Source organism: Chinchilla lanigera, unplaced genomic scaffold, assembly GCF_000276665.1.
Source record: "Chinchilla lanigera isolate Chin_1 unplaced genomic scaffold, ChiLan1.0 scaffold00048, whole genome shotgun sequence".
Taxonomy (NCBI): Eukaryota; Metazoa; Chordata; class Mammalia; order Rodentia; family Chinchillidae; genus Chinchilla; species Chinchilla lanigera.
In genome coordinates, this window is record NW_004955449.1 from 8,758,211 (window position 1) to 8,781,582 (window position 23,372).

General features: G+C 36.5%; 1 protein-coding gene across 4 annotated transcripts in view; it reads right to left on the reverse strand.

The window, feature by feature from the left end:
• Scn2a (sodium channel, voltage gated, type II alpha subunit) overlaps positions 1–23,372 on the reverse strand; it is a 124,123-nt gene that overhangs the window by 36,168 nt on the left and 64,583 nt on the right. For all 4 annotated transcript variants that reach the window (XM_005393296.2, XM_005393297.1, XM_005393295.2 and 1 more), the window contains 5 exons: positions 20,478–20,825; positions 16,350–16,482; positions 11,847–12,085; positions 3,479–3,652; positions 1,469–1,825 (listed from right to left, as the gene is read on the reverse strand). In XM_005393296.2, the coding sequence (XP_005393353.1) occupies positions 1,469–1,825; positions 3,479–3,652; positions 11,847–12,085; positions 16,350–16,482; positions 20,478–20,825 (1,251 nt within the window). The remainder of the gene's footprint in view (positions 1–1,468; positions 1,826–3,478; positions 3,653–11,846; positions 12,086–16,349; positions 16,483–20,477; positions 20,826–23,372) is intronic.

Below are 23,372 nucleotides of genomic sequence, written 5' to 3' on the forward strand. Positions count from 1 at the left end.
TTCCTCTACTCTTTGAGAAGAGTACCCTGACTTTCCATTCTCTCTGTGTGCTACTGCTGCTCCTTCATCTAGAGACAGAGAAAATAGTGTCCACTGCTTATAGAACTCTTTGAAAAAACCACACTCACTTTCTGGAACACCTGCCTTAAACACGTGAAAGGATCATAAAAATCCTCATAGAAATCCTGGCCTTAGGAGATGCAGTCTGTGACCTCACCTCTCTCTGACCAGGTGCAGCAGTCATTACTACAGGTAGTGTGGTGGAGGCCTACAAGCCTGCTGGCAAGTGTGGAAAAGAGCTAATTGTGGGCTCACTTAAAATGTGTGAAGGCCTCATTTTAATTCATAGCAAATAAATAAATAAATGTATTTCAGAAATACAACAAGCTAATGCTGAGGCGTTTGAAATCTGACACTGAGTAAAAATAAAAGAGATAATCTTTTGGCTTTTTATCTCCATTTATTTTCCATTAGGGAATTGGAGGTTATTTTCCTGTGAAAGGAAATGAAGTGTAGGGTTATATGTAGACTTACAGTATGATTGTGCTTGTCTTTTTTCTATCCCACTGGTTTGAGTTCTAATTTAAAAATGCAGTAGAGTTCCTTTATTTAAAGCAGAAGGGCTGTTCCTTATCACAAAATCTATTGTTCTCTGTTCCCTAAATAGAGTGTCTTGTGCTCTGGTGTAGAATGACCGCTTTACTTTGTAGCAAGCTAAATCTTACAATACAATTAAGTATATTTCAGGGCCAAACTCTTTGACAGAAGCTTCCATGATCAATTTTGCTGTAGTATGGCTATGTTTCCATTTTGTGAACCTGGCACACAGCACTTTGTTTTCACATAACGAACATGTACTGGAAGCTTTCTATTGTTTATTTACATGTAAGTAAATGTCATGACACTTTCTTACACTGATCTTCCAATCATCTTTCCCATGGTGTCAAGATTCAGTGTAGTAGTGCTGGGCAAGGCTGTTTTTAAAGAGAAATGACTACTAATGATTCTTGAGTCAGTGTTACTGGTTTATACTGTAGTTTCTAGGTACTAAATAACAGATGTATTTTCAAGAACTGAGATAATTAGCCATTTTTAAAATTTCAGTTTGTAAGAAACCCATATTTAAAAGATTTTCGAAGAATACAGTTGCTAGTACATGCAAATTGAATACATATGCTTAACAATGCTTCCATACTTTAGTACACGAACTGAAAGATAAAAAAACTGGAGATCTTTCTCTCATGAAATAGAGCAGTGATAACAAAGAACAAAGCCTTGGTGTGAGTGGCACTTTAAGGTTTGTATGGATTACAGTAGTCTAAATCATTCATGTCTAGCACTTGCAATCATAAATAATAGAGAGTTGGAAACTAAATCCAAAATAGCTTCCAAAAAACGTACAAAATTTTCTTCATTTTCACAATTACATTGTCTTGTACTGAAAGTGAAAAACAAATTTACTACATACCACTAAGTTTCCAATCACCATGACCATCATGAAGACAGTAAGGCACATGGTTTGGCCAGCGACCTCCATACAGTCCCACATGGTCTCTATCCACTCTCCACACAGCACGCGGAACACGATCAGGAAGGAGTGGAAGAAGTCGTGCATGTGCCACCGTGGAAGCGCACAGTCCTCGGAAATCTTGCAGACACATTCTTTGTAGCTCTTGCCAAAGAGCTGCATGCCGACCACGGCAAAGATGAAGACGATGATGGCCAACACCAAGGTGAGGTTCCCCAGAGCCCCCACGGAATTGCCAATGATCTTTATCAGCATGTTCAGTGTGGGCCAGGATTTTGCCAACTTGAAAACTCTGAGCTGGAAAAATAAGCAGGAAGGCTTGTTAATAACTGGCAGTTCTAAAGCATCTATATTTTTACTCATGGTTGAACTCTACAGTTGAACTCATCTGCATTGTACAGTGATGTTACTTATGTCTCAGACTTTTATCTAGCTAATGTAGCAGATAGGTGATACTACCAGGGTATTTTTCATTCTGAACTTGTCCATATTATAAATAAAGTAATAATATTACCCAGTTTTTGATTGGGCATATTCATTATAAGATACTCCAAATTTTACAGAATACTACACAAGTATGTAAAATAAAACTCTTTATTAAGGAACAAGAATACTGAAGTTTAATGGTGCTTAATTAGCAGAGACACATTTTCAGGGAACTACAGGTTCTCATTATTTCAAAGGCCCAAACAAATATGTTTTTCAGTGTATTTGAAATATAATGCTGAAGCACACAAGTGTGAATGATATTAATACTTAAATTACATAAACTATAACACAAGTGAACTAATTTCTTTTTAGATTCCTTTAATTTAGCTATATCCATTAGCTTACTGTAACATTAGGGTATACTCTCAGGTTTATTACATCTGGAAAAGAAATACTTGGACTTAAGTAAAAAGTTGCACTTTTTACTGAATTAATCTATTCATTAGTGTGTACAAATGGCTCCCTGCTGCTGGGCTTGATATTTGGTGGCACTGGCTCATACAGTCTCTCAAGAACCACTTACAGTTAAACAGTAGCAGTGCTTTATTTCTGATGCTTTAGTAAACGGGAAGCTGAGAACAGTGTATTATTTAATGGCTTCTAAGTGACCCAAAGGTGTGAATGTAAGCACTAAAGTATTTAATTTATTCCCAGAGAATAATTTATCCAAGAGCCTGACACACTAAGCAAGAGTCCAACATTATGCTTCCTATTTTCCTAAACTTGCTATATTATCCTGAAAGTTTATCAAACATTTTAAAAGAACTTGCTTATGTCACTGGCTATATAATCATTTCTAATACTTGTTCTATTTTTTTGCATATTTCTAGCTTAAAATTAGATCCATAACTATTCTTGAGTACTATAGAAACTATAAAAAATCAAATAAAAACAACTTTTTAAATAAAAAGATGTAATATTGACAACTCTTCTCAGAGTGGATTTTGTAGCTTTCTCGTCTGGCTGAAGAGATGAATGTGCGAGGACCTTTGTCTGCTTGTCTCTCTTCTTTGTACACTGTCCAGTGCTTCTTATCTTGGACTGCATCAGGACAAGGCAGGCAAAGAGCAGTTCCATAACTTGCTGAGCCCTTGACAGGAGAGGAAGCCCATCCTGGTCTCTGTGAAACCTTAGACATGGTTACGCAAGTCTTGGGGTAACTGATGGACTACAGCATTTAATTGTGATTTGAACTGATCCGTTTCTCCTCGTCTCCCTCCTCATTAGATCTGACATCTGATTACTAAGGAGAGAACGGCTCACTATTCATTTGAATACACTGCACTCATCAAAACTATTATGAAGGAAAAACTACAATCTTCTGGTGAAGCAACCCAGACTATTTTGAAACATATTCAAATAATATTATAATCATGAAAAACCCGATACTATTACCATGTTAAGAATGATGACTAAATAAATTATAAAAAGAAATATTTTGGACATTCTTAGTTAATTTACCAGTCGAAATGATCGGAGAACTGATAATCCTTCCACGTTTGCCAAACCAAGTTCCATTAAACTAAGGCTCACAATAAAACCATCAAAAATATTCCAGCCTTCTTGAAAGTAATAATAAGGATCCATAGCAATTATCTTGAGAAACATTTCTGCAGTAAAGATCCCAGTGAAGACCTAAATGAAAAATGTAGTTGATTAAATAAGTGAGTACTGTTGAAGCATACACAATTATTGAGCAATTTAATTTACTCACAGCAAATCAAAATTAAAATCTGATTCTTAAAACTTGATTTGGGTTCCACAAATTGGTACTCTCAAATGTTTTGTATCCAAGTCAATGTTTATTTATTTATTTTAAGTAATTATGTTCACTGGTACATTTCAGGTTAACATAGTGATCACACTCATTATAGGGAATTTGTACTTGTAAGTGGTATACCTTGATTCTTTTTTTTTTCCCGTTCCCTCCCCTCAACCCCTCTTCCTCTCCTTATTTATAAAAGCTTTGTTTCCATTTTTTCCTTCTTTTCTCATTTTTTCTTTTCCCTTCCTTCCTTCCCCCGTCCCCTGTTCCTAGTTCCCCTTCCCATTTGAACATTTTCTACCTATTTTACAATATCAATTACACATTTTGGTCCTTATTTACACTTTCAATTTCTCACACCAGAGGAACTATGCAGAATTTACATGTGTTTCCGATGTATTTCACTTAAGAGTTCTTAGGGTCTGTTTTTTCCTACCATACCACAGAAAAGAGATGTATTGCTAGGTATAGATTATTGACAAGGCAATCTGGTGTGATTTCCCTGACTACTGCCTTCATATTTCATATTGAATTTAAACTTAGGAGGTTACAGCTCATATGAATTACAATTTCAAAAGGAAGTTTGTAAGAATTAAACAATATTTAAAGGGTAAACTGAGATTTTAGCATATTGTTTCAAATGTAAACTTCTTTACAAATGAGTAGTTATAACTTCTGTACCAACAGATTAATTTTCAGCGTGCCATAATTGTCTGACCTCATCAAGTTCTGTAACTGAAATCTTTTCCAGAAATTGCAGAAACCTTTTGTTTGCACATTTTAATGTCCATGCATAATCAGCTGTTTGAGAAAGGAAAGAATAAGCTCTTCTAACAGGCAATACATTTTATTTCTTAAAACTTTTCCCTGTGCTTTTAATTTGCTGATTATTCAACCACAGAGCCTTATGTTGTGTCATTTGTAGTCCTAAAAATTATCTTCCACTGTTACATGATAACTGTCTTTTAAAGAACTGTATATGCATTATAGTTGCTACAATACAGTTTGTTGTTTTTAATTATTTGGAAACAGAAATCTGTTTTTTTTTTTTTTTTTTTTTGGTACCGGAAATCAAACTCATGACCTTGTGCTTGCCAGGCAGGTGCTGTACCACTGAGCTAAATCTCCCGCCCCTCAGGAATCATGTAAAATAAACCATATGAAGTTTTTTTCTTTTAAAAAAAGAGTTTGATCTCAAGGTGCATCCCTTCACCTAGAAGCGTCTCAGGATTATCCTTCTTTATGGCTGAGTTACTACTCCATTATATGAAAGCATCATATCTTCTTTATCCATTCATCAGCTGATGGACATTTGGGCTGTTTCCAATATTTAGCTATTACACGCTGTGGTGCTATAAACAAGGCTGTAGATAAACTGCTGTGGCATGATGCTTTTAATTTTTTCAGGAAGATGTTAAGAAGGGGAATAGCTCGGTCAGTGGAAACTCCAATCCTAGTTTCCTGAGAAATTTCCACACTGACTTCCATATAATTGCACCAGTCTACACTCCCACCAACAGTGGAGAAGGGTTCCTTTTTCCTCACACCCCTACCAGCCTCTGTTATTGGTTCATTTCTTGATAGTAGTCATTCTTTCTGGGGTGAGATGGAATCTTAGCATTGTTTTAATTTGCATCTATCAAATGACTGGTGATGTGTAACTTTTTTTTCGTGTATTTATTTGCCATTCTATTTCTTAATCTAAGAAATGTCTATTCATTTAAAATGTACATTTTTGGATTGGGTCTTTAAAATTTGGGGGGCTCTGGGTTTTTTATATATTCTAGACTGTAGTCTGAGGAACAGCTGGCAAATTTTTTCTCCCACACTGTGGGTTGTCTCTCCACTCTGCTGGTGGTTTCACTTGCTATGCAAAGCTTTCTAATAAGATGAGATCCCAGTTGTTGAGTCTTTGCCTACACCAGTGTCTTCAAGAGCCAAGTCAGTATTTAATTGCTCATTCTAGTATGGCTTCTCAAGTGATAAACTATACATAAATTCAGACAATAAAATTAACACTCTCATTTTCACATTAAAGATACAGTTGCTGAACTCTGCCACTCTTCTCTGCAGCCCTCCAGAAATTCACCAAATATGTATTAGAAGTACAAACTTCAGTCACCAAATACAGTGGCTGGGACACTTTCATGGTTCTGCTTATAAATGTGGGGATTAAGAGATTCCATCTTATCTGTAATTAGCCTGGCCACTGCGAATCTTGCAGGCAGTAAGGATGTTAAATTTCTCTTTGTTGGAAAAGGAGAACACCATTTTCTATTCTTAATTTTCATTTTCTGAAATTATTTCAAACCTTCTTTTCCTCTTCATATATATTTAATCATTTTCCTTATTCTATACTAATAGTGCTTGTGCTTCTTATAGACAATAGAAGTTAGTCCAGATGAATTTTTTGTATGCTCTTATGTGTCAAGTTACTTACATTCATCTCCATACTTCGATTTTTTTCTTTTTGTTAAAATAAAACATGTGCTCCAGTTTGGAGCCAATGTCCCTATTTGTATCATTTGTGTCTTTGGACTTCACAAGGAATTCACTCTCTGTATTGATGTATAGTTTCAACCTCTTCCGGCTACAGGCTACTTCCTGTTAGGATTTTATAGGAAACAACGTATATTCAGTCCTTCCTCACCTTAGAAATGCACCACTGAGGAAATGAGCTCTTCTTGCACCTATTTCCCCTTCTACCTGCCACTATCTATCATCTCCTTATCATCAGACTTACTTAAGAAGTGGTTTACTTCTCACAGTATGCTATTTCCACTTAAAAATAAATTTGATCTAAACTGGCCTTGTAGTTAAGGGTAGATTTGGCCCCAAATAGCTTATGTACATAGTAAACTGAGCCTTAGCTTGATTTGTAAACAAACTATAACCTAAGAATACACTCTTAAATTGTATAATCATATCACTGAGTCTCAGGCACTCAGAGTGGCCAAACTTTCAGCCAGCAACAGGCTGAAAACTACCAAAACATGATGACGTAAAGCAAATGCCAACTCCACTCACGCAGGTTGTTTCTGGCCAGGTGATGCTAAAATCATAAAATGAATTGTAAGTATTGCCTTATCTTCCAGTTTGTTTTAAGGATTGATGTTAACTCTTAAATAAATATTTGATAGGATTCACCATGAAATTATATAGGGTCAGGTTTTCCTTTGAGGTCAGGTTTTCCTTTGATTACTATTTCAGATTTTACTTGTCACTGGTCTATTGGCTTTTCTTCTTTAAACTTCATCTATAAGTGTTTTATGCCTTTGTGTAAATAATCTTTTTAATAACCATAAAAATTGTACATACTAAAAAAAAAAAAAAAAAAAATTGTACATACTGATGGACTACCATGTGACATTTTAACACACATATATACTGTATAATACTTAATTCAGGGAGACCTTACCTATCTTCTAAATACATACTATTTCTTCTGGTGAAAATATTGCACCAGTCTACACTCCCACCGACAGAGTGGAAGGATTCCTTTTTCCCCATACCGTGGCCAGCCTCTGTTATTGGTTGGTTTCTTGATAGTAGTCATTCTTTACTAAATATTAAATATTAAAAGTATTTCTTCCTGTTTGTTTATTTTTCAGGGCTGGATTCAAATCTAGGACCTTGCACAGGGCAAGAATGTGCCTAATCACAGAGCTAATTTTTTTGCTTTTTTGAAATGCATATTAAAATTGCCTGGAGTCACCATACTGTGCAATAGAATGCCAGAACTTATTTCTCTTATCTAACTTTAACTCAGTACCCATTGACCAAACATTTCTCATCCTCCTTGCCCCTTCTTTTTTCTCCAAACTCTTGGAATTGCCATTCTACTTTCACCTTCCATGGGATAAACATTTTAGATTCTACATATGCTCAACATCATGGGGTGTTCATCCTTTTGTTGCTATCTTATTTCAATTAACATAGTAACACCCAGTTCCATCCATGTTGCTGCAAATGACAATATTTCATCCTTTTAATGGCTGAATAGTATTCCATTGTGTATATATGTCACATTTTCTTTATCCATTCACTGGTTGAGGGACATTTTTGTTGTTGTTGTTGTTGTTGTTGTTTTTGGTTTTTAGTTTTTCCCCAGTACCGGGAATTGAACTCATGACCTTGCACTTGCCAGGCAGGCGCTGTGCAGCTGAGCTAATTCCCCAACCCCGAGGGACATTTATTTATTTCATCTACTGGTTGTTGTGAATGGTGCTGCAATAAAAACATGGTAGTCAAATTGTCTCTTTGATGTACTATGTTCACTTCCTTTGAATATACCCAGAGCGCTGGGTATACTAGATCATACGGTAGTTCTTTAAATTGTTTTTTCAAACTACTGTACTGTTTTCTATAATACTTGTACTAATTTACTTTCCCAGTAGTGTTCCTTTTTCCTCTAAATCCTTGACAACACTGGTAATTTTCTGTTTTTTGGTAGTAGCCATTCTCAGTGGGGTAAAGTGATGTAAAATTGTGGTTTTTATTTGAGTTTCTCTGATGATTAGTGATACTGCACTTTTTTTTTATTTACTTGTTGGCCATCTGTTATGGTTGATACATTGTGCCAACTTGGGGAGTCTAGAGGTTTGGCTAAGTGACTCAGCAGTTCTGCCTCTTGGGGTGAAAAGGACCCCCCCTTACCCTTCTGGAATGTTGTTTATTGTGTTAATTTGAGAAGTTTTGAAGGTTAACTATGCAACTCAGAAGGGGTCCAGGGTGCTTAATTTGTATTCATCCTGAGCCTTGTGCAAGAGGCAGGCATGCAGAGGGTGTGGGTGTGGAGGACCACCCCCACCTCCCCAGAGCGGGTAGACTGCATAATAAAAGGAATTGAGGAAGGACTGGCTGCTGGTTCTTTGGAAGACCTCCGGTCTTCGCCTTCAGCTTGGTCGTCTCCTGGCTTCTGGTGCAGACTGTTGGGCTTCCGTCTGGACTCTTCAGCCTTCTGGTGTTAGCTCTCCGGCCTTCATCATAGATTCTTCAGCATTCCGTCGCAGACCCATCAGCCTTTTGATTTTGATACGTACTTACACAGACACTGCAGCAAGCTCCAGGCCCGGGGCTGGGCTCTTCAATCTCCAGGGTACAGACACCCTCTGCACACTTCCTCATCCAACTCTGTAGCTGACCATTGTAAGCCAAACTTGTAATTCCTTGTACCTTTGTTTATCTTGCATTATATCTGTTCCTCTAGTAAACCCTGAGTGATATACCATCTGTGTGTATTCTTTTGAGAAATGTTGATTCAAAGACAGTCTCTTCAAAATATACTGCTGGGAATATTGGATATCTACATGCAGAAGAATGAAACTTGACCCATATTCGTATACAAAAACCAACACCAGATGAATTAAAGATCTAATTGCAAACTATTTGGGAACTATACAGCTACCAGAAGAAACCATAAAGAAAATGCTTTGGAAAGTCAGAACGGGCAAGGATGTTCTGGATAGTACCTCAAAAGCTTAGGAAATGAAAGGGAAAATAGAATTACATCTTATCAAAAAGCTTCTGTGCAACAACAAAAACAAAAACTGAGTGAGAAGACAATCTATTAAATGAGAGAGAAAATATGTTACTTTCTAGGAATTTTTCTATCCCATTTTAGTTATCTAATTTATTGCTATACAGGAGTTAATAACATTTCTTTTCATAATGGTCTCTTCATTCCTGATTTTAGCAATTTAAATTTCTTTTATCTTGGTCAGCCTAGCTGAAAAGTTGTAAATTCTATTGACTACTTCAAAGAACCAACTTTTGAGTTTAGTTATTTCCTCTGTTCTTCTACTTTTTGGTATTTTCATCCTTCTGCTAACTTTGAGTTTAGCATGGTTAAAAAAAAAAAAAAAAAAAAAAGACAATTTTTACCATCAATAATTTAACCTTATGTTTATTATCTAAAACCTATTTAGCCACCCACATTATTTTCAGTTTAGAGTGTTTTCCTCAATCTTAATATTTTTTAATTTCTCTTGTGTCTTCTTTAATGCATTGTTCATTTAAGTGTGAACTGATTAATATGTATATATTTAAAAATTTTCCACAATTATTGCTGTTACCGATTTCTAATTTAAATTCATTTTTGTCAAAAGTATTTTGCAAAGTTTTAACTATTTTTAGTTTTTCAAGGATTTTTGAATAATTGAACATATACTCTATCCTGGGAAGTATTTCACATGCCTTGGAGAAGATAGTGTCCTGTCTATATATGTTCTATGACTCACTGCCACTACAAACCTTACCTCTCCTAACACATAAGACAAGTCCTAACTTGAAGTATCCATCTACTGCTCATGTCCTCCTATTATCTACTCTTCTTTCTTCAAATAATGATATCCTAATTTTTGGCTTCATAATGCCATGAATTTACACTGACACTATTCTGATCTAGACAAATAATGATATTCTAGTCCCAGAACTGCATAATAAAAGGAATTGAGGAGGGACTGGCTGCTGGTTCTTCAGAGGACCTCCGGTCTTCGCCTTCAGCTTGGTCAACTAAGTAGAAAGGATTGTGTAACTCTAATTAAGTTAATTTTATTCAATTCTTGGGTCTGATTTAAATCTACTAGTTAGGGAGCACAATCTTTCTGGCTGGGGAGGTACATTGGTAGAAAATTTTAGTAAAACCTTGGCAACAATAGAATGCCCAGCCAGAGATGAGAAAATACACTGAGAAGAAATGAGGGAGAAGGTACTTCCTAGTAACACAGACTGAGAACTAGAATTTAGACAGATTAGAACCTGGAGATAGACTCAAATAAAATTTAGTAGCTTGAGGCAATGAATTCACTTTATGTATGCTTAAAATCATTTAATCTGTGTTCTAATCTCCACCTTCACAAATCTGTCCTGCATTGCTTGCCCATTTTTTAGATGTAATGTTGAAGAGATTCCTATGAAAGTGAAAATTTGGACTAAGTAACACTACTGTCTTTTCCTACTATAAGCTTCTGTGGTTTGTGACCAGAGAATTACCTGAAACAACTTATAGGGGCTCTGGTAAAGCTTTCAGAACTTCTATTGCTCTGTCAGTTTTTCCTGGACACGGTCTCTCCAATGGTAAAATTAAAAAAAAAAAAACATAATATATGCTACTTTAGAGAGAGATTTCATGTAAACCCTTTAAAGCAGTCTATGACGCAAAATAACTGCTCAATGTAAATTAACTTTATCATTTGATTCAGGTAAGGACCTATCTGAAATATAATATAAATCAAATTAATAAAATTCATAGTGGTTAATTCAAGATTAAAAATGTTATGTACTATAGCTCATATTATTTATATATATAACCTTACCATATGTTCATTTATAATGTTGTAAAGTACATTTTTCTTCCTTTTTTTTTTTTTGGTACAGGAAATTGAACTCAAGATCTTGTGCTTGCCAAGCAGGTGCTTTTGCCACTGAGCTGTATCCCTGACCCCCTGCATTTTTCATTGGTAATAATATATTTCTATTGCATGATTTTATTTCATTTCTCTGCATAAGAGCATTCTACTTTCATTTCTATCACTCTACTATGTACCATTAATATCAATTTCTAAAGTGAAAACAAAAATTTATCATTTATGCATTCCTAAAGTTATAAGAGAAATTTAAACAGAAAGAGAAATCTCCATATCAGGATGGTTTTTATCCCAATGGATCCATCTTCAGGTATTTGAAAATGATATTTCAAAATTATAGTACTTGTTACATTTGATAATTAGTTTTGCAAATTTAGACATGTCCTAAGTAATTTATTCTAAATACTTGAGAAATATGTCAGGATTTTCATATCACAGACCAATGTTCTCTGTATTTCTTATGCCTTTCAATGAATGAGCAACTTAAATTCAATTCTACTTCAAACTGTACATCCGATCTGCTTCTTTTGCATTATGCTTAGAAGTGACAGCATGTTTTTGTTATTACCAAAAGATGTTAAACTTCTGCTGTCTGGTAGCCAAGGCCAATAGACCCTATTTTGAGAGTGATGTTTAAAGATCACCAAGGCAGTCATAAACTCTTTCAGTAGGAAGAGGAGCCCTCAAGGAGTCTTACCAGGTTCCCGACAGACAGCACACTGCTGAACTGCTCTGTCATGGGGTAGTGCTCCATGGCCATGAAGAGCGTATTTAAGACAATGCAGATGGTGATGGCCAGGTCAACAAATGGGTCCATCACGACCAGGTTGACCAGGTGTTTCACCTTTAACCATGGTTTACAGCAGTCCCAAATTAAACACATGTTAGCAAATTTATACCAGCAGGGTGGGCATTTTTGTCTGGATTCTTCAAGTTCTGGAAGAAAAAAAATTAGAATCCTCATGAAAACTGCACACTTTTTAAAGTAGCCTTTGCTTTAAATTAAAAGTAATTTTCAAAAGCTCTGTAGTTGTTAAAAGATATGAATTAATTTTCTGGTGGAGTAAGAGAAGGACTTATAATGGGTTTCCTGCCATAAAAGGGTTGGGCAAAGAAAGACTAGTAAGCTTCTGAAATTTTTCATGGTTAACCATGAATTGTTGATAGTTGTCTTCAAGTCTACCAGAAACTAAACATTAGGATTTATCTTGTAAGTACACTTGAAGTTCATCCACCCTTCTGATAGAGAAATATGCAAGAAGAACACACGTTAACAAAAACTTCTCAAGAGATGTCTTGAAAACCTTGCAAATCATACTGAATTTCAGATTCCTGGGTACATGCTTTGGTGGATTTTAGTGAGATAATTTTGTTAAAGTCTCAGGTAAAAAGTATTTCAATTAAGCTTCATTCTATGTAGGCTAGCATATTAATCTCAAAAGGTTTATTTTCTATATACTTCTCAATTTAACTATAGGGCACAAAGCAGGAGAAGTTACCCAATAATCAACTGGCATCTTTATTGCTGGTATAAATTAATATTTCACAAAGTGAAATTATGTACTGCCCCAAAAATATAAGGAAATCTTAGGTACAATATATAGAGAATTAATAATTTCCACAGTATGTTTTTATTTTAATATACTAGAATTTAATTCTCTGTAAACCTGTGATACAAAATTTCATATCAAAATTTTTTAAGAAAAAAGTACAATATTTTGAAGGAGATTTCTAACAGGAAAGAAAAGGTAGAAATGTACATATCTTTAAGGCCTTATCCCATATACTGAAGTTTGGTAAACATTAGCAAAGAATTTCAAGCAACTGAGAAGTGGAACATTATCTACCATCTTCTTTTGATAAGATGACCTCTTAATGAACTCATGAGTGGGACAGGATGTATGGTTTATTGTTTTCTGCCAGTATCATTGCTGCATACCTTATTATCTGCTGTGGCCATATGGAACCACCATTTCTTAGAATTAGAGGAAACATTCCTTCCTTCATCGTTCACAGTATAACTAGCCCTGGTCAATCACCTTAATATCATTATTGTGGCAACTGGAATATCTTTCCACATCTGGTATAGTTTACTATGAACTAAACTTCGTGCAGGAGAAACTAGCATATGAAGTGAATTATGGCCACAATAATTTTTCTCCAGCTATTTAACATTTGCCACAAATTAATGCTGTAGAGTGTATCACACCCCTAAAGTAAGTTAATTTATTGCTTATGTTTTAAAGTAGAATTCCATTAATTCCACTCAATTATCTCTTTGGATATTAAAATTCTTCAATTGAACAATTTATTTCCATTTCTTTTGATATGTAAGTTGGTACACAAAAAATAATAGAGTTATAATTTAGGAAAAAACCATAAATATAATATAAATATAGTGTATTATTATATACTAATTATTTTAGATACTTTTAAGACTCAAATTCATGTTTATGCCAAGGAGAAAAAAGAGATAACATCATTTACAGTAAAAAATATAGAGAAGCTAGAAAGTCTCACTTTGCTTGTACACTGTCAGAACGCCTTTTTTCTTGCTTTCTTTTAATGCTAGCTGTCAGAAAGAGAAACAAATGAGAGTAGAACAGAAAAACGAGAGAAAAGTTGAAAGAGGGAAATTCAGCAGGTGTTGTTCATCTTGACGCTAGGGAAAACTGAAGCAAAGTTATGTAAGTTCTAAAATGAAAGCATTCAATTATTCATTCCAAAAAAAGAAAAAAGAAAAAGAATCTCACACTGCGAAACAAAGTAAAGCACTCAGCAGAGAACTGCAGCCACCTCTTCACTGCTCCCGTGCGGGTTTCCCACACTGAGGATCACAGACAGCTGCATCTGTTGTCTTGCTGGCTCCCCTTGATTCGCCCATACTTTTAGCTCACACTCCCACCACCCTTTACAAGGTGACCAGGAAGCATTTCTACGCAGTTTTGCATTTAAAAACAACTTAAACAGTAAATACTTCATTTTTGTGCATCTACTACTCCTTCATGAAGCAGACAATAGGCATTCATTACTCTGGACAATGAAGACTTGACTGCAGTTTAAAGAAGGAAAGCAAATTTGCCAGCCGGATCAAAAAGCCTGGATCATCACAAGGAAATCAACTAAATCTTAGAAGAAATGATCTTCAAATAAACAGATTATATCAACCCAGAAAACTTTTCACAATTAGCAGGACCAAAAAAGAACAGTACTCAAGTCAGCTCTAGTGTACACGTACGTGCCAAAGAATGCCACCAACCAATCTTGACCAGTGTCACAGTGTTTAGCTGTAATTGAAAAGTCAGACTTTCATTCTATGTAACCCGTGAAAATCAGAATAAAACTTAGCTATGGTCTGTCACAAAAGTACAAAGTCAAAAGCTTTGCAGATTTTGAAAATAATACACCCTTAGTGTGTTATTTCCTAAGACATACTTGTTATTAAAACATCCTGTGAGACATTTTCCCATGAAGGAAGATAGCGGTGAATTCACTTTGAATCCATATCCTAATTAGTGTACAAGTCCGATGTTGTTCTGTTTTTATGTTTTATAAGTAACTTATGCTAATTCAAACAATGCTATTGGAAGTGCAAAGTATGACTGTTGATTTAGACTTACCCTGTCTCCTCTACTTCCTGCTTTAGGGAGCAGGAATGCTGCTGACATCGGTAGCAGAACCACTGGCAGCTTCCTCTCAGTGGTTTTGCTATGGCAAGGAGCAGAAGACCAGAGACTCTTCAAAAGATTTACCTAGAGGGATAGGGAGGAGCAAGCTACTGGCAGCTGGGAGGGAAGAGGGAGTGCGAGCTAATGCAGGCGAGGTTGGAGAAGAACGTACTAGAGTTTAATATTCCATTGAAATCAGTGAAGAGATTTCCAATACTGTATTAGGACATTACAAAAACGGGGTCATGGAATACTGTCCTATCTGTGATGTGTACAATAGTCTATACTGTAAGGGTTTTTTTTCTGTGGCTGTGACTTTTAGGTTTTTGGTGCTGGTATTGACTTTGTGGAATCTGTGCATTAAGACTAGAAAATAATTATTCCAAGAATCTGCTCAGTCTTCAGGAAAACTATACTCAGTGTCAAGAAATGCTCTCCTTTGGTTTCATTTTTCTTCTTTTCTATTCTTTCTTTTACACATCCATACATGCACATACACACACACACACAAACTTTTACTCATGTGGGAAAGAGTTTGGTTTGAGGGAAAGCCAAAACAAGGAGAGATAGAACACATTTTATATGAAAATAGGGAGAGAGGGGAAGAGATGGCCAAAGGAGGGTAGAATACAGTTTACATGAAAGTATTTTCCAAGTAGTTGAAGTTGACAGCTGTTGTTTGAATTGACTTAGAGCGTAGAAAGGCAAAAACATGTGAATTAACAACATAATACAGTAGAAAAAGTAAAAATGTTAATATTTATTGACTAATCTGCATGCTGAGGACATAGGTGCTTTATATATGTTTTATTTAGTCCTTATAAGAATATTATGTCTGGCCATCATTATTCATATTTCACATTTCACTGATAGAGAAACCAAAATTCAAAGCACAATTTAACACAGAGTGTGGCTGAGCCAGGAATTGATTGCAAATTATGTGACCTCAAAATCTTCACCATGGTATTATGAGATTGAGACTTCTGAGCATTATATTCATACTCTGGTATAATCTAAGACTAAAGAGAAAACTGACATATTACAATATTCTGGTCAGAAAGAGGCAAAAGTAAAAGTACAGAATTCTAGCATGTTGCTTAAATTGAGTTAATATAAAAATGCAATTTTCACCTTTCAATTACATATCTTTTTAAATGAATGGGGCTTTGAACTTGTATCTCAAGCAGTCAATATAATTCAAATGGGTCAGCAGCATCATAATGACAATCATTTCTCATTACATTCTTTTCAGTGCCATGAACACAACAATCTTCAAGCATCTAGAATTTAATCTATGAAATTAGTTTTCCAAATATACCTTGAATTTGCAGCAGCTTCCTAGAGACGAAATGCAAAAATTAATGAGATAGTAGAATCCATGTGTTGTGCATGGATTTTACCTTGACTTAGAAAAAAGCACTAATGATAGTATGGTAACAAGTTGGATAGTGACTTCCTGGAATTTGAGGATGTGGGATGGGGTCATTACCCAAGTACCACCAAGTAACTAAGGTACGAAACTCTCGGCATACCTTCCATGGTGTTGGTCAGAATGCTGGCCATGCTCATTGCTCTTTGCCTTGATGTGGGATCTTCCAACAAATCCATGGAAACATGGTAAGAAATAGATCTTCTCTTCCTTATTTCTGTTTCAGTAGTCGTGCCCTAAAGATAAAATTTCAGACAAAATAATTCACATAGTGAGGATAACAAAACCCAAAGTACTCCTATAATAAATGTCACTTAATTAATTAATGTTCACCATGTTTTCTAAAATGTAAACAACCCATGACAATATTCCTGGAATTACTTTTTTTGGTGAGTGTGGGAAAGTCCATCAGTCTCAGCTTCCTGAGATATCTGTGTTTGCCAAAGTAGACTTTCCTATTTTCTCATGCTTCAGCCGTGGGCTGGTTGGAGCGTGTCTACTATTGCATAGGTTATTTTTAGCATTTCAACCAATCTGACAAAGGACTTCAGACTGAAATATATTGCTTCTTGATTTACAACCAGGTTCAGTTATTAGGTTATTATACACATATATTCATTTACCTTAATATAAGAAAAATACTTGCATTCCACAATATGTTTTACCTGAGTATGTGAATTCCAGATGTAAAATGCTTGTGTTTATTAGAAACTGGTAACATTTCCTAACATCCAAAGAGTAAAACTGTATTTTAACTACTGTACAACTTTGCCATAGAGTGAAGTTGTTTATCATAGATCCAAGAGCCAAATTCAAGCATGTCAAAAGTATTTCATTGCACTACATAATAAATAAGAAGTCATTCTCAGCTTTCTGAGTACTTCCACTATTCCTAAAAGTACAATATGAATGCTGCTATTTATCTATTTTGAACTTCCTGCAATGGGAGCAATTAGTATTATGTTTTATCATTATTAACTGCGTATCTCTAATGCATACAAATTCCAAACCGAAGTTTCCGTGCGGCTGAAATTATTGTCACTCATGATTGTAACACTGAACAGGTCATTCTAAAATTAAATGTAAGGGGGCTGGGAATTTAGCTCAGCGGCAAAAGCGCCTGCCTGGCAAGCGCAAGGTCATGAGTTCAGTTCCTGGTACCGGAGAAAAACCAAAAAATAAATAAAAAAAAATAATAATAAAATTAAATGTAAGGTAAAAGAGAAGTAAAATGAATGACTGAAGAAATAACCTCCTCCGGGGCCAGGGATATAGCTCAGCAGCACAGTGCCTCCCTGGCAAGCTCAAGGCTTCAAGTCCCAGTACCAAAAAGAAAAAAAAAAAAGAAAGGAAGAAAAGAATAACCTCCTCTGAAATAAAACTCTAAATCAAAAAGGAACCTCTCAATAAATTTAAAACACTTTCCCTTGTTAAAGAGAGGTATGGGCGGAGGGACATAGTTCAGCGGCACAAGCGCCTTCTGGCAAGCACAAGTCCTGAGTTCAATTCCCCATTCCAAAGACAGAGAAAGAGGAGTCGGGTAAAGCTTTAAGGGAAAAAAAATCAAGTCACATGAAGGCTATATAGTCTCTTCCACAGAGGATCAAAGACAGAACCCTAGATCTGTTTAATTTTTAGAATCCAAGACTTGTAATATTACTGAGGGAACAGGAAATTGTGTGCTTTGGAAAGTGTCATTTCCCTGCTGTTTACTTTCTGTTCTCCTTTCTCCTCCTCATCTCTAGCACCTGCTTTGCGTTTGTCTGCATATTCACCCACTCTGTGAAATAGTGCAGGGAGGCACCCGGCTGTGCACCTGAAGAACAGAGGTGTCCTGCTGGGAAGTACAGAGTTTACATTAGGCCTTGCTTCAAACTTTGCCTTCAGAGATTCATTCTGTCCTCTCTGATAGGACAGGAGATTTATGATGATCACTAGTAAGTAGCAGGTAGTTGCTGACGGACCTTCTCTTTTGTATTTATGCACAGAAATGGTGAGCTTTTTTTTCACTTTGGTGTTTTGCTCAATTGACATTATCAAGATTAGCGATGGTCATATTTCATTATGTGTCAGAACCATGTGGGGTCCTTGCTATGGATAAAGATTCCCAGGCTTTGTTATCTTCAGTGTTTCAGTCTGAGTAGGTCTGGGTTGGCCCCAAGAATTTTCATTTTCAAGAAGCTTCCATACGTTCTGGGGTAAGAAGTCTGAGAGGGAATATATTTTGAGAAACACTGGTTTAAATGAAAGTGTTTCTTTAGCCATCATTTCTATTCCATTTTAGAAAAGTCAATGCCAGTATTTCAATATAGATGAAATGAAGGTCTGGAAGCCAGCTTACCTGGGGTCAAATCTCCACCATGCTAAGTTTCAGTTTACTTCTCTGTAAAATGGGGATAATATTAGCAACTATCAGAAAGGTTGGTGTGAGGGTCAATTGAGTTAATAAGATAAAGGGCTCGGACTGTGTCTGGTACACTGTTTGCTATAATTTGTTTTAAGATGACATTTTCTCTTTATTCTTCCTGGCTCATTCACTAAAAAGTTCTACACTTTTCATGGTTTGTTCTTACTCCAGAACACCTGGACCCTTCTCTGAAAGCAAAGGTGGAGATGCAAAAAATGTCAACAAGCTCAGTGGGTATTTTTTTTTGGCAGGATTTTCTCCAGTACCGGGAACCGAACTCATGACCTTGCGCTTGCCAGGCAGGCGCTTTTGCCGCTGAGCTAAATCCCCAGCCCTTCAGTGGGTATTTTTATAACCCAAGGCACAATGCTCTTCTGTGAAGCAACCACAAACTAAATCCCTATCATTTTATTGTGGCCTTAAAGAGCTTATGTAACTGTAATAAGTGGAGTTACAAAAAGAAATACAAAACAATTTAATATGATTCAGAAATCTATAAAACATTCCTAAATGTCATTGCTGGAATATCTTTATATCAGCAAATAAACTTTCATTTAGTCCCAATGTAAACAACATCTTATGAAGAAAAATCACTACCATGATGTGATGAGTGTAGTGTTTATTTATTTGAAATCATTTTCCATGTACTGATTTGGAGCCAGTTAGTTTACAAAAGGAATTCCTGACAGTAATATAAAAGCTGAAATCCACTCAAAATTAAAACACATGACTCCACTAAGTAATTTTGGGGGATTTCTTCACTACAGAAATTTCCAGCAGCCAGAGTCATTTGAGCAGGTGTTAACACTATGACTTGCAAAGAAAATGTTGCCCTCCGGGACACAGATACACATAGCAATAGCATCCGCATGAAGCAGAAGTTTCAGATTCTCATTTAAAATAGCCACGTCTAGCCTGCTGCCCTGGATGGCTAGTAATGTAGCCCCACAAGATCTTAAGGTGTTCACATTATTATGCGATTTTCACAGTATTTTTCAGGACATCATCAAGCATCAAGCGCATTGGAAGCAACAGAAGGCTCTGTAGTGAGGGGTCGGGGCCATGCCAACTCCACTTCCTGCGCCTGCCACACACAGTCCAACCCAAACCTACATGTACCAATCGTTACACGCCCATGGGCGGCTCGCCAAATAAAATGCAGAGATTTCTGATGCTGCACTTGAGCCTACCTGCATGCGTGTGCACCTGTGAAAACAGGTGCTTATTTTTATTAAATAGAAGTGTAACATTCCTTATTTAATTATTAAACTTGGGCTTGTGTTGTTTCCTAAATTAATTTAGTAAGAACATATTTTAAAAGGGAAGGTTTATTGCATATATGCATGAACTTGCAAAGTATATATGTTATATACTACATATTTTATATGTGACCCAGACAAGTCTTTGCTCAGCAGGGCCAGATAAGTCAAAAAGTTAGACACGGTGGTTCTACAGGAATAATAACAGGAAGTCATTACGATGAACATTTATATCTTGTGTGTATTAATTTCCTTACATTTAACTGTTATGCTAATGAAAATAATGCTTCACATATTGTTATGTTGCTGTTTGGTACACTTCAGACTGTGGTAACAATGGTAAAGGAATAGGTCTCACCAATTCTGTGAGATCCATCCTATATTTTTAATGAATTTGCAGACTAGTGTATAGAACAGTTTGCAGAGAGAAGCTTGTAGGTCAATAAAACCAGTTCCTGGCCTTTGAAGAACAGGCTCAAGTCGCCTATGTGAAAATCAAAAGGCAACCCTGCAGCCTACGGCGACCCAGCCTCCCTCCTGCGGGTTGCAGTTTTAGGGGCCTCACCTCTGGCAGCAGCTGCCCAGCTGGCGAGGTGAGGGCGGACGGGCCGCCAACCAGCGAGACGACGCCGTTACAGTCCACCGCGCTGTGCATCTTCCCGTTCATCGGCAGAATCGGGAGCACCCTGGAGGTGCGGCTGGCCTGGCTGACGTTGCTGTGCCGCCGCTCTCCGTGTCTGTGCGGCACAAACAGGGAGTCTCTTCTGCTGTCGTTGTCCTCAAAGGTGCTATGCTCGTCATCGGCGAAGTCGTTCTCCGAGCCGATGTCCTTTGCTCGACCTCGGAAGCTGAAAAGGCTCGCCCTACTGTTGCGTCTTGGAGAGAAAAGGGAGCCCCGGATGCTGAGCAGAGACTGCGACAGGGAAGGGAGTAAAAACAGATGGGCGAAATGAATAGTTGGCACCCTGGAAAGGCAGGGCTGGATTCACTGCTTCGGGGCTGCTGACTTGTCTAAGGATAAATTTGGGGCAGGTGGCACCAAAGACACTGACGGTAACCCCTGGTTGCATCCTGACCCTAGGTTCACCTGTTTTGCTTTGCTCTTTCTGTCCCCTCTTTCTGTACTTTCCATCTGCTCTCATTTTCTTCTGCTTTACCTTTGCCTGGACATGGTCACAAGTATTCCCATGACACTGTTTCGTCTTCTTACCGACTCCTCGAGCAGCACTTTTGCTGTGCCCTTTTCTAGAAGCTATTTTCACCTGCCAATCCAATGGGAAGTTATCAAATACACACCTACCTTTACATCCTTTGAAGGCAAAAGTATGTTCACGGAGTACTCACAAGTGACCACACCCTGATGCAGACCTATCCATTGAGGAAAATAAAAGGTGACCTTGTGGCAGATCTGTTTCATTATAGGAAAAGGAGCAGCCTCTCCCCTTTTCACATATTTTATAGTGGGCTTCATGAACAAATTAAACAAACCAAGCTGAAATAATTATATGATCCATTCATTGATTTTTACTTTCTTGTTGCAAAAGTTCTGAAGAGCACGTATTTACAAAAACTTGGTCTTTAAGAATGTGATTACAGTCATTGACAGTTTTCTAAATAGTGAACTTGCCATAGACCTCACGCACTTTACCTTGTTTGTTTGCTACAGTAACACTGAGAAGGCCTTGCTTCTTGCACGTTGCTGGTCTACTCTGGTAATCTCACTCCTGAACTCTACTGCTGACAGAACTCTCAGATAGTTTAAGTTGGGAGACACCAAATCCAGTGGGGCAAAGTCAGTCAATGTATTTCAAAGTTCTAGCATATCTAGTGGTTCAAAGAAGGGCTCAGGACCACCTTAGTCCACTGAGAACTACCCCTTTCTTTGTAACTGCTAGGAAGGAGGTACCTTTGGGGGTTTCCAAAAATACTGAGTATGAACTTGGAGCATCAGTGGGCATCTTGCCACCCTAGGGGAAGAAACTGGCCTGAGATAAGGAGACAAAGTTGGTCACAGTAATGTTAATGTTTTCAGCCCCTGGATAGAGACACACACAGCTGATGCTACTCACAGACACGATTTATCTGATTTAATGCTTCTGTTTTTGTTTAAGCCAACTTCAGTTGAATTTCTATGATTATCAATACAAAGATATTAATTTCATCATTAGGTATGATTAGTTTGCTCATTCTATCTCCAAAGAATTTTAAACCAATTATGAATTATTCTATTAAAATTCTTACTTATTCATGACGATTGCAATTTTTACATTTACTGATCAATAAATATGTGGCAGTTTTCTTTTCGGATAATGAATTTTTTCTCAGTGACATCTATAAATGTTAGACGCTCTTCCACATGATCCTATTCATTGCATACAGAAAGAAGCACATCTGAGATGCTGCCCCACCAATAATCTCCAATTCCTGCTCCAGTTTACCTCATCATATTATTTTCATTGCTAAGACTCCTTCCTTTCTTGTATTGCTTTCTGTATAACTAGTTTTTTTAAGCACTGCCTAACTATCCAATTTCATTTCTGTCTGTTCTTGCAGGAATACAAGATTTGTGACCTACTGGTTATGACCACTTCTAAAGAAGTGTAAGAAGAAATTATTGGCAATCAGAAATAAAGAAGATTCATTTTTAGGTATCACTTTTAGTAAAAATTTAGCTACAAGTATGCCATTTTCATTAGAGGTTTGGAAGAAAGTAAGTTATAAAATTGCACACAATATTTATCAAGATTCAAAGGTGAATTAAGCTACACAAAAATATAGATTACCTGAGATAGTTATATGAGAAATGATTGCACTCTGTTAGCATAAATTTCTAATACATTAATTTCATAAATGCATAATCAAGTGCAGTGCACGAATAAATGATGGTCAAGAAGAAAAAGCCTCTATGCAATAAATCTCTAAAAAGCAAAAACTTCTATTCTATCACAAATGAGGGAAATAATAACTTTAAAAGATCAATTATATCTTGTAAATGTTTTAAAACAAAACATCCAGGTCATTTTGAAACAGTTGAAGATTGCCCTATTCACTTTCTTCTCTCCCCTCTCGCACACTTACGTATCAAGCAAAGTCTAACACATACTTTTTATTTCCGCCTTCTCTACTGAGAAAATTGTAATCTTATAGTAAAGGCCTACTTTACATGTTTTTCAGTACAAAAGCAGAAAAAGTTGTAGACACAATCTCCTTTACTACACAATGTTACTACACAATAATAGATCTTACTATTATCTACACAATAATAGATCTTAATTTTTTTAGTGTTAAAGCTTTGAAAAATCTAACCAGACTTATGGGCTGTCTACCCCTTTATCTGATTAAGTAATTCTGCTAGGTTTGACATTTTCAATATTTCTTCCAGGACTTTAATTGCAAAGCATGATGCTACAATTTAGGGTCTCTCTCTCTCTTGCTCTCTCTCTCCATATATATATATATA